Here is a 12,175-nt window from a genome sequence, read left to right on the forward strand (position 1 = left end):
CAGAAAAACATATTTGGTGACCATAAACTCAATAGTCAGCCAGAAAAATAAACTGTAGAGAGGGGCATTTTGCTAAATATGTGCACCATATAACATTCATTATAAATTTGACTGTTCTTCAATGTTTAATTTATGTTTGAATAAATCCATCAAGTTTTTATGACAGCCACTCAGTCAATTTTAACCTTCAGTATTATAGTAATGTAGTACCAGCTGACTCTCATGTATATTTTACAGCATTAGTTGAGAGATTTTTTTTCCTTGAGAAAATTTGGCATGTACTGTACCTGATATATATCCAAAATAATCGATATTGAATCGAATCGAATTGCAAGCTTGTGAATGAGAATTGAATCGAATCGTGACATTTGTCAAAACCCAGCCCTACAAAATACACTGAAGTTTGGAGTCGGTAAGTTATTATTATTATTATTTCATTTTTAGTAAAGTCTTCTGCTCACTGAGTCTGGTCAAAAATACAGTAATTTAAAATAACTGTTTTCTATTTTAACATTTTAAAAAGTAATTTATTCCTACTCAAGAAACATTTCTTATCAGTGTTGAAGACCATTTTATGGAAATTGAATTGTTTATTTTTTTTTGATAAATTGAGTGTTCAAATGAACAGAAGAATGTTACTTTTTTAACATTATAAATGTCTTTACTATCACTTTGATCAGTTTAATGCGTCTTTTTTTTTAATAAAAGTATTAATTTCTTTTAAAAAAAATCTTACTGGTCCCAAAGTTTTGAACGGTAGTGTACATGTATTAAGTATAAATTGCACTCAGTTATAACTTGTATATGAACTTTGAAACTGCTGTGTTTAAAAAAAATTGCTAGAAAGTTGCTAAACAAGAACCAGAAAAATTATGTGAAATATACGATTCAGTATTCATACATTTTAATGCTTGATTTTGTTTGTTTTTGCAGTAAAGAATTTTGGTACTGTAGTAACTTGCCACTTGATTTGAAATCTGGGTCCTAAAGCAGAACCAGTTGAAAAACGGACTCTTCCCCTGATATATTGACCCATGCCTTTTTTTTTAAGGACAGTTAACCTAATAAATGCACTGTATGCAGTGGTAGCAGTTTTGCTTTATTTGGGCGATACACAGCATATGGTTCCTTCAGCAGTTCATTAAACTCTGGGAACAGCCTATCTTGTTCTGGTTTCTTCGAAAATCTCCACTTTCCCCACAAATCACTTACCCACCCCCCTCTGCTCTGTTCTCAGTGGCAGGCCTACAGAATATACATCCCGTTAAGGTGCGAAGAGAGACAGGAAGCGCCATGAGCTCATCTGTTTGACACTGTCTCATAAGTCATGCAGATTAATTAATTCAGCAAAAGATCTGGACGTAATGAGGCACCACTCTCCGCTGTGTGCCAAAGTGCTCTTTTTGAGGTCAGCATTCAGTATTAACAGCCCTAATGAGAATTTGTTTATGACTGTCCCGTAGACCATAATGCACCAAACATAGTAGGGTAATAACTGATCTCACCATGCTTTTTTTATGCTTTCTTGATGTGGAGAGAATGACAACGAGGGTGAAGAACATAGCTGATGCTGCTGTCAGGCCAATTGTAACTGATTAAAATCCCAAATGCCATTAGAGGCAACAAGGCGGTATCTGTCATGCTGATAGATGACATGTTAACTGCCTGACGCGTGCAGCTGTCGAAAACATATGATAAAGAATAGATGGGTGATGGACGGGAGATCATTTTCACCAGATTCCACAGTCAGAAAGGCTTTTTTGTTTTGTCACTAGGCTGATGTTAATCTTTTGTCTTATGAATATATACGGATGCCATGCCACTATGTTTGTGTGTGTGTCTCATTTGATAGATCTTGAGCCTCAAGGCAGATGTCGTCAAAATCCATTTTATATAAATGCGTTTGAACACTTTAACTCAATAGGCCAACATGTAACAGCATTGGAAAGGAGTGCGTATTTTAATTTTTTTCACTTTTTAATAAATATGATACTCAATTTTTAAAAGTTTTTTTACCTTTTTGAGTATTTAACATAGCTTCGCCTATTTATGCACTAGTGCTGTCCATTGCTTTGTGAAAATAGTTTTAATTGCACCGAAATTGTCAAACCTGTATAAACATTTACTGTCTTCTCTATTCTGTTCTCATTGTTTTCATAGGCTGTAATGGCCAGTGACTTTGCCCTGCCACGATTTCGATACCTGCAGAAGCTGCTCTTGGTTCACGGCCATTGGTGTTACTCTCGTCTTGCCAACATGATCCTCTACTTCTTCTACAAAAACGCTGTGAGACCCTGAAGTTTGCTCATTTCCTAATTATAATTACCATTAATATATAGGTTGAAGCTGAACTACTGTAAAGGGACTTTGAAAAACAATATGGCAGGAATAATACATATATATATATAGTTCATCATTATTGCAAAAATAAACTCTTAAATGGTGATCAGTGTTGTATCATACTGAATGAGGTTTATTTTATGATAATGACAGGCTTGCTTTATATTATCTTATTACATGGCTAAGAAATACATAAATAGGCATGAAATATTGATTTTGAGTTGGAAATATTTGATTATGTGGGAAAGAGTGAGTGCTACAAGTGACTAGTAAGATATTAGTTGTCAGGGTCGATGGCCAAATGTACAGTTTGTGGATCCTGTAGAATTATTAAAATGTTAAATTCACTTTTTGAATATATTTGATAGTTTTCTTCTATGAATCGTGATTAGTGCTGGATGATATAAAGTACAAATTACCATTCTGATGTGTTAAAATATTTTTTAACATTTATTTTTATACTTGTAATCATTAAAGGTAGGGTAGGTGATTTCGGAAAGGCTAGCAATAGCAAGCTAGTTTTTAAAGCAAGATCCCACCTTCCTTGCATAATCACTCTCCAAAGCCACGCCTCCTCCAAAACACATAAACATGTACAGGCAGACCAGAGGCTAATCAGCGACACAATGAGAGACGGCGTTGGTGGGTGATTGAATGCAACGCTGTCAGATTACCTCATGTCTCATTCACCAGTGAGAAATCATTACTGCACAATATTAAAATAATAACGCCTTCCATAATGGAGCACGCTGATGACGTATCATGTCTGCACAAACAGGGTGCACGGAGGTATGCAAATACATACGGTGACAGGCAGGTAGGACAGCCTATCGTAATGTTCTGACTGAATAATCTGATTGGTCGAATATTTTATGGTCCTACGCCTTCCACAGATGATATACATATAAATACATTTAGACCACTTAACTTAGTGATTGCTATCGGGATGTGAAGAGACTTTCAACCAACACGACAAAAAATGTTTTTGAATCAAATCGCCTACCCGGTCTTTAAATATGAATTTGTATATTTGGTTTGTTAATGAATTGTTTGTTTGTTTTTTTGCACAAAAAAAGTTTTAATGCTTTAAACTTCATTCCTGTAATTATATATTTTAGCCATTATAAAAAAATTATTCTGCTCAATCCTGCAGTCAAATAGCGTATTCCAGAGAGCCGTGTAATAATGCATCCAGTTTAACAGGTTGATGTTTCATGATGTGAATAGTTTATAGCTAGAAGCTCTTAAACGTTGTTGTCTGTTCTTGATATATTCTTTGATTAATTGGGGAGGTCCTAGAAATATCTTGGACATAATGAAGATGCATGACTTATGAGGCAACAACTGCAGACCTCATAAATTTGTTGTCTTTCTCTCACCTGTTTTCCTCTATTGTGCTGTCTTTCTCACCCTAGGTGTTTGTTGCCCTCATCTTCTGGTATCAGTTCTACTGTGGGTTCTCTGGGTCAGCCATGGTTGATCAGTGGTACCTGATCTTCTTCAACCTGATGTTCTCCGCATTCCCTCAGCTCATCACCGGCACCCTGGACAAAGATGTGTCAGCAGAAACCCTGCAGGAGTTGCCGCAGCTCTACATGAATGGGCAAAACTCAGAGGTACATGCTGTTTGAGCAGATAATAATTACACCATCCGTGAACTGCATGCATTGAATTATAATTGGGACCGAAATGACTATTGAAAGTGTAATGTAAATGGTAAATAAAAACCCATGAACAGCATTTTGCCACATGTATTCACACTTGAGTTGCCTGCGGTTTGCACCATCAGCAGTTCCTCTATAAGCAGATGAAGTATATTACCCGTGCCACAGTTATTGCTTTGATTGTTTTTTGCTGACCCGTTTCAAAATGGGTCTTTTATTCTCTGCTGAGTTTCATGAAGGGGAAAACAGCACGAGCAAGAGCAAACATTTTATAAAAGCAACTAATCATCTTGAGAGTGCTGAAATGTTTCAACCTGGGATAATTAAACTGCAGCGGTTGCCTCTGCTTTGCTAACCATATGCCTCTGCAGAGGTCTTCCTTTACTTTGATTTATTCACAAACCATTTATTTGTGTTCTATGACTCCGTTAATGGAACATCTAATGACGTTATAATAAAACATGGTCGTCTGGAATCGTGGAATGGTTTGTGCCTGGACCTGATTGTTTGAATTTCTTATACAGGAATATAAACCCTACATGTTCTGGATGAACATGATTGATGCCTTCTACCAAAGCCTCATCTGTTTCTTCATCCCTTACTTTGTAAGTTTGATTTGAATATTTTGAGCATTCACTAAATTTCCAGGCAAAAACCATGGCTGCTCAAATATGTCTTCCTTAAGATGGAGGCCATCTGATCTTAATGGAACTTTTTAGTACAGTATTTACAGTTTGAGTGCACTGCAAAAATGTTTTTACTTGTTTTCCAGTAAAAATATTGAAAAATCCTTCAAATAATAAAATACTTTAAGCAAGACTTCATAGGACATTAAGACTGATTTGCATAGATTGTGTCTTCTCAATTATTATATTATGTCTGTTGTGCTGGCATTTTTGTTTTGTTTTTTCAGTTGTTTTTAGCTTGTTAATAATTAATGCTTTAAAGTAAATTTCTTGTTTCAAGAATTTTCAGATATTTAACTGCAAATTTACTTTCTTTGGTTTTTTGCAGTGTGCATAAGTGAAAATATGAAGTAAGTAGGGTCTGTAAGTAAGCAGCGGTGTTGTTTGAATGTCATATATTTGCAGGCTTACGTGGACTCTGATGTGGATTTGTTTACATGGGGCACTCCCATCACCACCTTGGCACTCTTCACCATTTTGCTGCACTTGGGCATCGAAACCAAAACCTGGGTGAGTCTTGTTTTATAATATGCAAAATCGAATAGGATGGTGTGATGCAGTGGCTAAAACATGGTCAAACTCACTCCTAAAACTCACTCTTCGTGGTTCTTCTGTACTGCTTTTGCAGTGTAAAGACAGTTGTGCACTTGTTAAGATTGGTGAGTGTCTCTGGTTAAGCCTGCTTATTCTGTTTCTTATCTTAAACATCATTTGCAAAAATGCCGATAAGAGTAGTGAAGTCTGTTTTCAATCTGATTAATGTTCATTTTAATTAATCAATTCAGTAGTTTGTTTACGCCATCAGTTAGAAATATTCAAGGACATCCCTGCATGGCATTTTACAAGTATATAGGTAGATGTTGTTTATTTGTGTATTCATATTGATATGGTACATAGAATGATTTTAATGTGATGTACATTTCTAATATAATAATTTTAAATTCTAATGAAAAATAATTATTCTTCCACTCAATTTAAAATATATTTTAAAAGTATTTTAAACCTGTGATAACTTGTTTTATTATATTTTATTTTATTTACTTAAAAATCTTTATTTTATTTTTTTGCTGTTTAAGATCTTTTTATCAACAGTGCAGCAACATTGATACTAACTTTGTACTGCTATGGTATTTTATTATTTTCTTTAACACCTTTGTAGCTAACCCATTTTCTTCATATGTCATTGTTGCTTAAACTTCCTCTAAAACAATCTGTTAGCTTGTCGCAATATGTATGAGTATACACATCTTGTGTATGATTCATCTGACAAAGTTTAGGATTTGGAAATGATGAAGTGCTTCAGCTGAAATCAAAAACCCATCTCACACACATGTACGAGGGGGTAGAGAAAGCAAGCCTTTCCTTTCTTTCTCAAAGTATGAAATGAGGCCGAACACTGGCGAGGAAGACCAGGATGATGCTGACACGGCCAGAGACATTTATGCAGGGAGCCTCCTTGATTGGTTTGAACTGGGAGATACTGCACCATCAGGAGCCATACATCAGCCTGACAGCCCATGCAGGCAGCCTCAGTCCAGCCCAATGTGCTCATCTCTCTCGCTAACCACGGTGGCGTATGCATGGCCGTCACGCACAGGGTAGCTGAAACTGATAGTTGTTTTTGCCAACGTATGTCCTGTGGCGTAGTATGAACTACATTTATATATGTGTGCAGCCCGTATCTGATTCTCCTCTATTTTCCCCTCTTTTCGTGAGTCGCTGTTTTAGATTTATGAGCGTGAATTGGATTAGAGCTTTTTCCATTACACCGGCACTGTAAATTTTCAGCTGACAAGTTACGGTGCGTGACAAATGTCCTCTGCAGCCTCACTGTCTTTCCAGACATGACGATGGCTTCTGGTGTGAAAGAGGCTGTTCTTCACAGTAAATGGCTCAAGTAGAGAGTAAACGTTTCCAATAGCTGGGCTGGCAGCTTCATCATTCCACGTGCTGCCCAGGAAAATGAGCGCACGTACTGGAGAGAGAGCGAGTGAAACGACTTTTAGGTCATTTGAGGTGAGGGCAGTGTGGAGGCTAAGTACAAAGTCAGAAGGTTGTCGCCCTGTGCGCATTCAAAGTGAACCTGAATTTCTGTGCACAACCCATTTTAGGTCCATAATATCTCATTCAGGCAATTTAGCAACTCTTTGTAAACTCTGCCTTGATTGTCTTTAATTCTTTCACAGACATGGATGAACTGGGTGTCGATTGGCTTCAGTATAGCTCTCTTCTTTACTGTGGCATTGTGCTATAATGCTTCCTGCCCAACCTGTTTCTCTCCATCCAACACTTATTGGACCATGCAGAGGCAGCTGGGAGATCCTATATTCTACCTGCTGTGTGTTGTCACACCTATTGCCGCTCTTCTTCCCAGGTATATCTAACCTACACCCAGTTGGAAGTATTTGATCTAATTCAAATTTCTTTATTTTGCACGTCAAATTCCATATTGTCATTTCAAATAAGGGATTATTGTTATTTCTTTTAGTTGAACTTTTTTTGTTGTTGCATTAATGTTTTGCAATTTCATTTTGGGATCCAAATATGGTTTTGCATTTTTGCACATCACAAAAATCTGTTAAATTCATGATGTTCAGTCTGGTGTCCAATGCCAATTTAACTACGGTGCTCATGGGAGTTTTAGTTTTTGCTGTCTCCTTTTTGCTGACTCTTTGTTGTTTTCATGTCTCAGATACTTTTATAGAGCTTGTCAGGGAACTCTGTTCCCAAACCCTGTCCACGTGGGAAGACAACTGGACAAACTGCCAGTGGACATGCGCAGGATCTTCCTGAGTCAGAGCCAGATGAAGCTGGGCTCCCTCGGGTCACTGTTTGCCCCCCGTGCCCCATTTTTCCCTCTCTGCAGGCCTTTCCAGAAAGACTACAGGCCCAGGGTAAAACAAACCCACACGAGTGGCACCAAACAAAAGGAGAAAGCTATAGCCAGCCCCATCCCATCAAAGAGCATGGAGATGCGGGACACGCCTTTAAGCTCAAAAAACTCTGACAACCATATCACACTCAACTTCAGAATGCAGGAAGAAGTTCAGTCCTGCAGACAGGGCTCAGACAGCCCCCTATCTGAGAGCTTACACTGCATGAAGGAACCTTTGAGTCCCATTACAGGCACTCTGCCGTACACCAAAGACACTCCTGGCTCCAGGACTATTTTGGATAGCACAGGCTTGGAGGCCCCGCTGAGCCCAATAGACCTCTGTCAGGTTGGGTTGCTCACCTCCACTCCATTGCTTCCTCAAACCGAGACTATGCAGCTCATGTCGCCACCCGGAAGTTGTTTTTTGGGACAAAAGCTAGACGACGAGGACCATTCAAACCAAAAGTCCCTACTGAAACAAGCCGGGGATGTGGATCACTCCCAGTCTACTAGCTGCCTACAGGAACATTCACTCAAAACAACATTTCTATGATGCTTTCTACCTGTTACGCTGATTCAAATTTGCACGTTAGCTTTAAGAAATGTTATTATATATTCATGATTATTTTATGAAGATATAGGTTGGTACTACACATGTATACATGTATAAACATGTATAAAGTTTAGAATAAAATTGTTTTATTTTTTTTAGAAAGAGTGGCCAGCATATGCAAACTGGATGGTCTTATGATTACTTTGACTTTTTTTTATTTTTTTTTATCCATCTCAAAAGTGGAGGAGGTTTGTTCCTCAAGGCAGAAGCAGTCCAGAGACATTCCTTTATCTGTTTATTTGAACCTGGATGTTCTGGCGCACTTTAAAGAACCTTCCTCTCCTACCTTTAGACACTGCTGATAGCACATTTGTATTTCCCCATCCCAGTACTAAAAAAATCATAGTACCCTTCAATGTCTGAAGCTACAGAAATTTCAGTAACACTTTACAAAAAGTGTACAAGAGAAGTCCTGAACTAATACTTCGTTTTGAATAAAGGCATGAACTAATCAAGAACTAATAGTGTGCGACAGGAGTCCTTAATAACAGCTTAATAATCATGTTAGTACATATTTGGTGTACTGTTAGTTAATACATTAACACTTTCAGATCAACTAAATCAAATTATTTCTATTACAAAGAATGTGAAGTGGCAAACCCTACTCTGACTTTAATTAAACATGCATGATTTTAATTAATTATAATGCCTGAATAACCTTTGCTTCACGTTCACATCTGCTGTTTTCTTAAGAACATTATTGGATAATCACACTTTATCATTTAAATGAATAATGCCATTTAAAATCTAACTAGGTTTTTTTTTTTTGCTTCTTTAAATTCTGTCATACAGCCAATCTAATGCATTAACTATCAATCTTATTCAAACATGTTGTAAAAGTGGCCATTATTCACATGACTCCCTCCAATTCCAGTCATGCTAGCGCTTAATTAGTTCTTGATTAGTCTGTGAGTTCATTCACCATTAGTTCAGCTTTGTTCAATTATTAGTACATGATTTATGTATCCTATTTGTAAAGTGTTAGTGAAATTCCTTAAATGTGCCTTTAAGTGTTGTTCGATCCCCTGACGACTTTAATTAGTGCTGAGCAAGAAATGCACTCTACACTTGTTGATTTTAAGTTTTTGCTGTTCAAAGGACTAGGCATGACACTTTTACTCTATTGCATTCCATTATTGAAGCTCTTAGATATCTACCAGTCGTTAAGATGTCTCACATTATCTCACAGTCAAACATTGTCGTCTAAAGTAGAACTGTCCTCTAGCGCAGTTGAGCACAGTGGGGCTTTCTCGCTTTTCATGCATATACAGATGGTGCTTGTGGTAGGTTCCAGCTCAAGTATATGTTTGTCTTTTTCTTCATTTTTTGCTGCTGCTTTTGTTTTTACACCCATTGCTGAGTAAAAGTTTTAATTTCTTTCAAAAAAAAAAGAAAGAATACAAATTTACTGACCCCAAACTTTTGAACGGTAGTGTATATTGTTAGAAAATGCTCTTCTTTTTAACTTTTTATTCATCAAAAAATCCAGAAAAAAGCATCACCGGTTCCAAAAATATATAACAGTTTCCAGCACTGATAATAAATCAGCATATTAGAATGATTTCTGAAGGATCATGTGACACTTTAGACTGGAGTAATGGCTGATGGAAATTCAGCTTTGGATCACAGAAATAAATTATATTTTAAAGTATACTAAAATAGAAACCATTATTTTATATTGTAATAACATTTTGCAAGATTACTGTTTTTTTTCCCTGTATTTTTTTATCAAATAAATGCAGCCTTGATGAGCAGAAGAGACTTCTTTAAAAAAACATTGCAAGTCTTACTGATCCCAAACTTTTGACCGGTAGTAATGCAGCCTTGATGAGCATAAGAGTCTTCTTTAAAAAACATTACAAGCCTTACTTAACCCAAACTTTTGAACGGTAAGCCACAGCACAATTGTTGCGTGTTTCCGAGCAACACCGCGGTGTTTAGTTTCTGAATAAATCCACGTTTTGAACGAATCGTGTGAATCAATGATTCAAAGGCCCATTCATAAACAGAGCCATTTACTTCATTCCTGAATGAATCAGCCGTTTGAACGAATCGAATGAAAACATTTACCGCCACCTGCTGGCAGATTTAGTTTGTTATTTAGAGTATCATTTCATTAAAAAAAATAATAAAAATTAAAACATTAAAGGGATAGTTCACCCAAAAAAAAAAAATTTCTGTCATTTACTTACCCTCATGTCGTTTCAAACATTTCTGTTTTGGAACATAAAAGGTATTCTGAAGACTGTTGGTAACAAAGCTGTTTTAGTTACTAATTACTTTCATTGTACGAACAAAAAATACTGAGATGTTTCTCAAATTATCTTCTTTTATGTTCCATAGTTTATGTTAGGCCGTTGTAGCCTAAATGTTTGTGTAATAAATTTTATGTTGAATCAAGTAAAATATTTCTTTCTAAAGCTACAATTTGTAATGTCTACTTGATACTTTCTCATTTAACACAAAAATAGCTTTAAATAATCTTTTGTGGGTATTTTCAGTCAAATTTATTTTGCGATTAATTCGATTAATTAATCGAAACATCATGTAATTAATTAGATTAAAAAATTGTATTCGACTGACAGCCCTAATATAATATTTTTTTGTCCTGGTAACTAGATTAAACAATAAATTATTTTATTTTATTTCAGTTCACGTTTATTTCAAGTAACGAAATATATAATTTTTAGTATATAATTTAATCAATGGTTTTAGTTTACCATAATATCCCTGGGAATAATCCAAATTTGTCATTATTCGTGGAGAAGTTTTCTATACGTTGTAGCTGCCAAATCTTGTTGACATATATATTCATTCATTCAAAGCAGATTTATTATTCTCATGAGACACATTGACATCAATTGCATTTTGATGCACCATGTTGAATAGAATCTGATCTTATTAACATATTTTTTGGTGCTTGACAATGTTGGTGCCCATTGTTTTCTGTTGCATAAAAAAGAGCAAACGTTCTGCAAAATAAGTCATATGGGTTTGGAACAAGAGTGAGTAAATGATTTATTATTTTTGGGTGAGTTATTCCTTTAATCCCTGACTTGCCCTTATATACCTCAGAGACATTTTTTCTTCTTTTTTCTCAAGTCTCCAGGTTGGCACTGGTGTTCCAGCACACTGTAATTGCTGCCTCACAGTAGGATCTGCAGGATGGCTGTAGCACATGACAGCTGGGTGGATGCATTCACCTCAGGGAACAGCTGGAGACGATATGCACAACAGCAGTGGCTGGAAGCATCTGTCAGCACAAGAAGTGCTTGCTCACCCAAAGGCATGATGGCATTTTGTAATTTTGTAATGACTTTTAACTGGTGTTAGACAATGGCTGAGTTATGACACTTGATGTTCACCCAGCTTATCAAGGCTTGATGGAAAACACCCAATATATCTAATTTTTTGGTGGTTTCAGTGATATTTGTAGTATTATCCATACCTACACCCATTCAGAATTGGTTTGGTGTTTTGGTTTTCTTTTTTATTTCATTGTTTTGAGTGTGTGTGTGTTTGCGCGTTTTTGTGATAAATGAGGACATACATTTGAATAATGACAAAGGTATGACATAGGTATTACAAGGAGAAGGTGACTTTTCAGGACATTACCCCATGTCCCCACTTTTCAAAACGCATATAAATCACACAGAATGGAGTGTATTGAAAATCTGAAATAGCACAAAGTTTCCTGTGAGGGGTATGTTTAGGGGTAGGGTTGGTGTAGGGCAATAGAATATACGGTCTGTACAGTAGAAAAACCATTACGCCTATGAAATGTCCCCATTTAAATAGCTAAGAGAGAGTGTGTGTGTGTGTGTACCTGTTTTTCTATTCTAGTGGGGACTTAAACCTGAATACACACAGACTCGTGGGGACTTGTGTCACGGTGGGGACCTAAATTGAGGTCCCCACGGGTAAACAAGCTAATAAATCACACAGAATGGAGTGTATTGAAAATCTGAAATAGCACAAAGTTTCCTGTGAGGGGAAG

The 12,175-nt window shown here is 36.5% G+C and overlaps 1 protein-coding gene across 1 annotated transcript in view; it reads left to right on the plus strand.

The window, feature by feature from the left end:
• LOC107733604 (probable phospholipid-transporting ATPase VA) overlaps positions 1-8,794 on the plus strand; it is a 52,868-nt gene extending 44,074 nt beyond the window's left edge. Inside the window, exons 16-21 of the mRNA XM_016545290.1 lie at positions 2,161-2,286; positions 3,756-3,956; positions 4,529-4,609; positions 5,096-5,200; positions 6,877-7,064; positions 7,383-8,794. Of these exons, the coding sequence (XP_016400776.1) occupies positions 2,161-2,286; positions 3,756-3,956; positions 4,529-4,609; positions 5,096-5,200; positions 6,877-7,064; positions 7,383-8,118 (1,437 nt within the window). The 3' untranslated portion in view covers positions 8,119-8,794. The remainder of the gene's footprint in view (positions 1-2,160; positions 2,287-3,755; positions 3,957-4,528; positions 4,610-5,095; positions 5,201-6,876; positions 7,065-7,382) is intronic.
• The last annotated feature ends 3,381 nt before the right edge of the window (positions 8,795-12,175 follow it).

This window comes from Sinocyclocheilus rhinocerous, unplaced genomic scaffold (genome assembly GCF_001515625.1).
Source record: "Sinocyclocheilus rhinocerous isolate Xijiao unplaced genomic scaffold, SAMN03320098_v1.1 scaffold4023, whole genome shotgun sequence".
Classification (NCBI taxonomy): Eukaryota; Metazoa; Chordata; class Actinopteri; order Cypriniformes; family Cyprinidae; genus Sinocyclocheilus; species Sinocyclocheilus rhinocerous.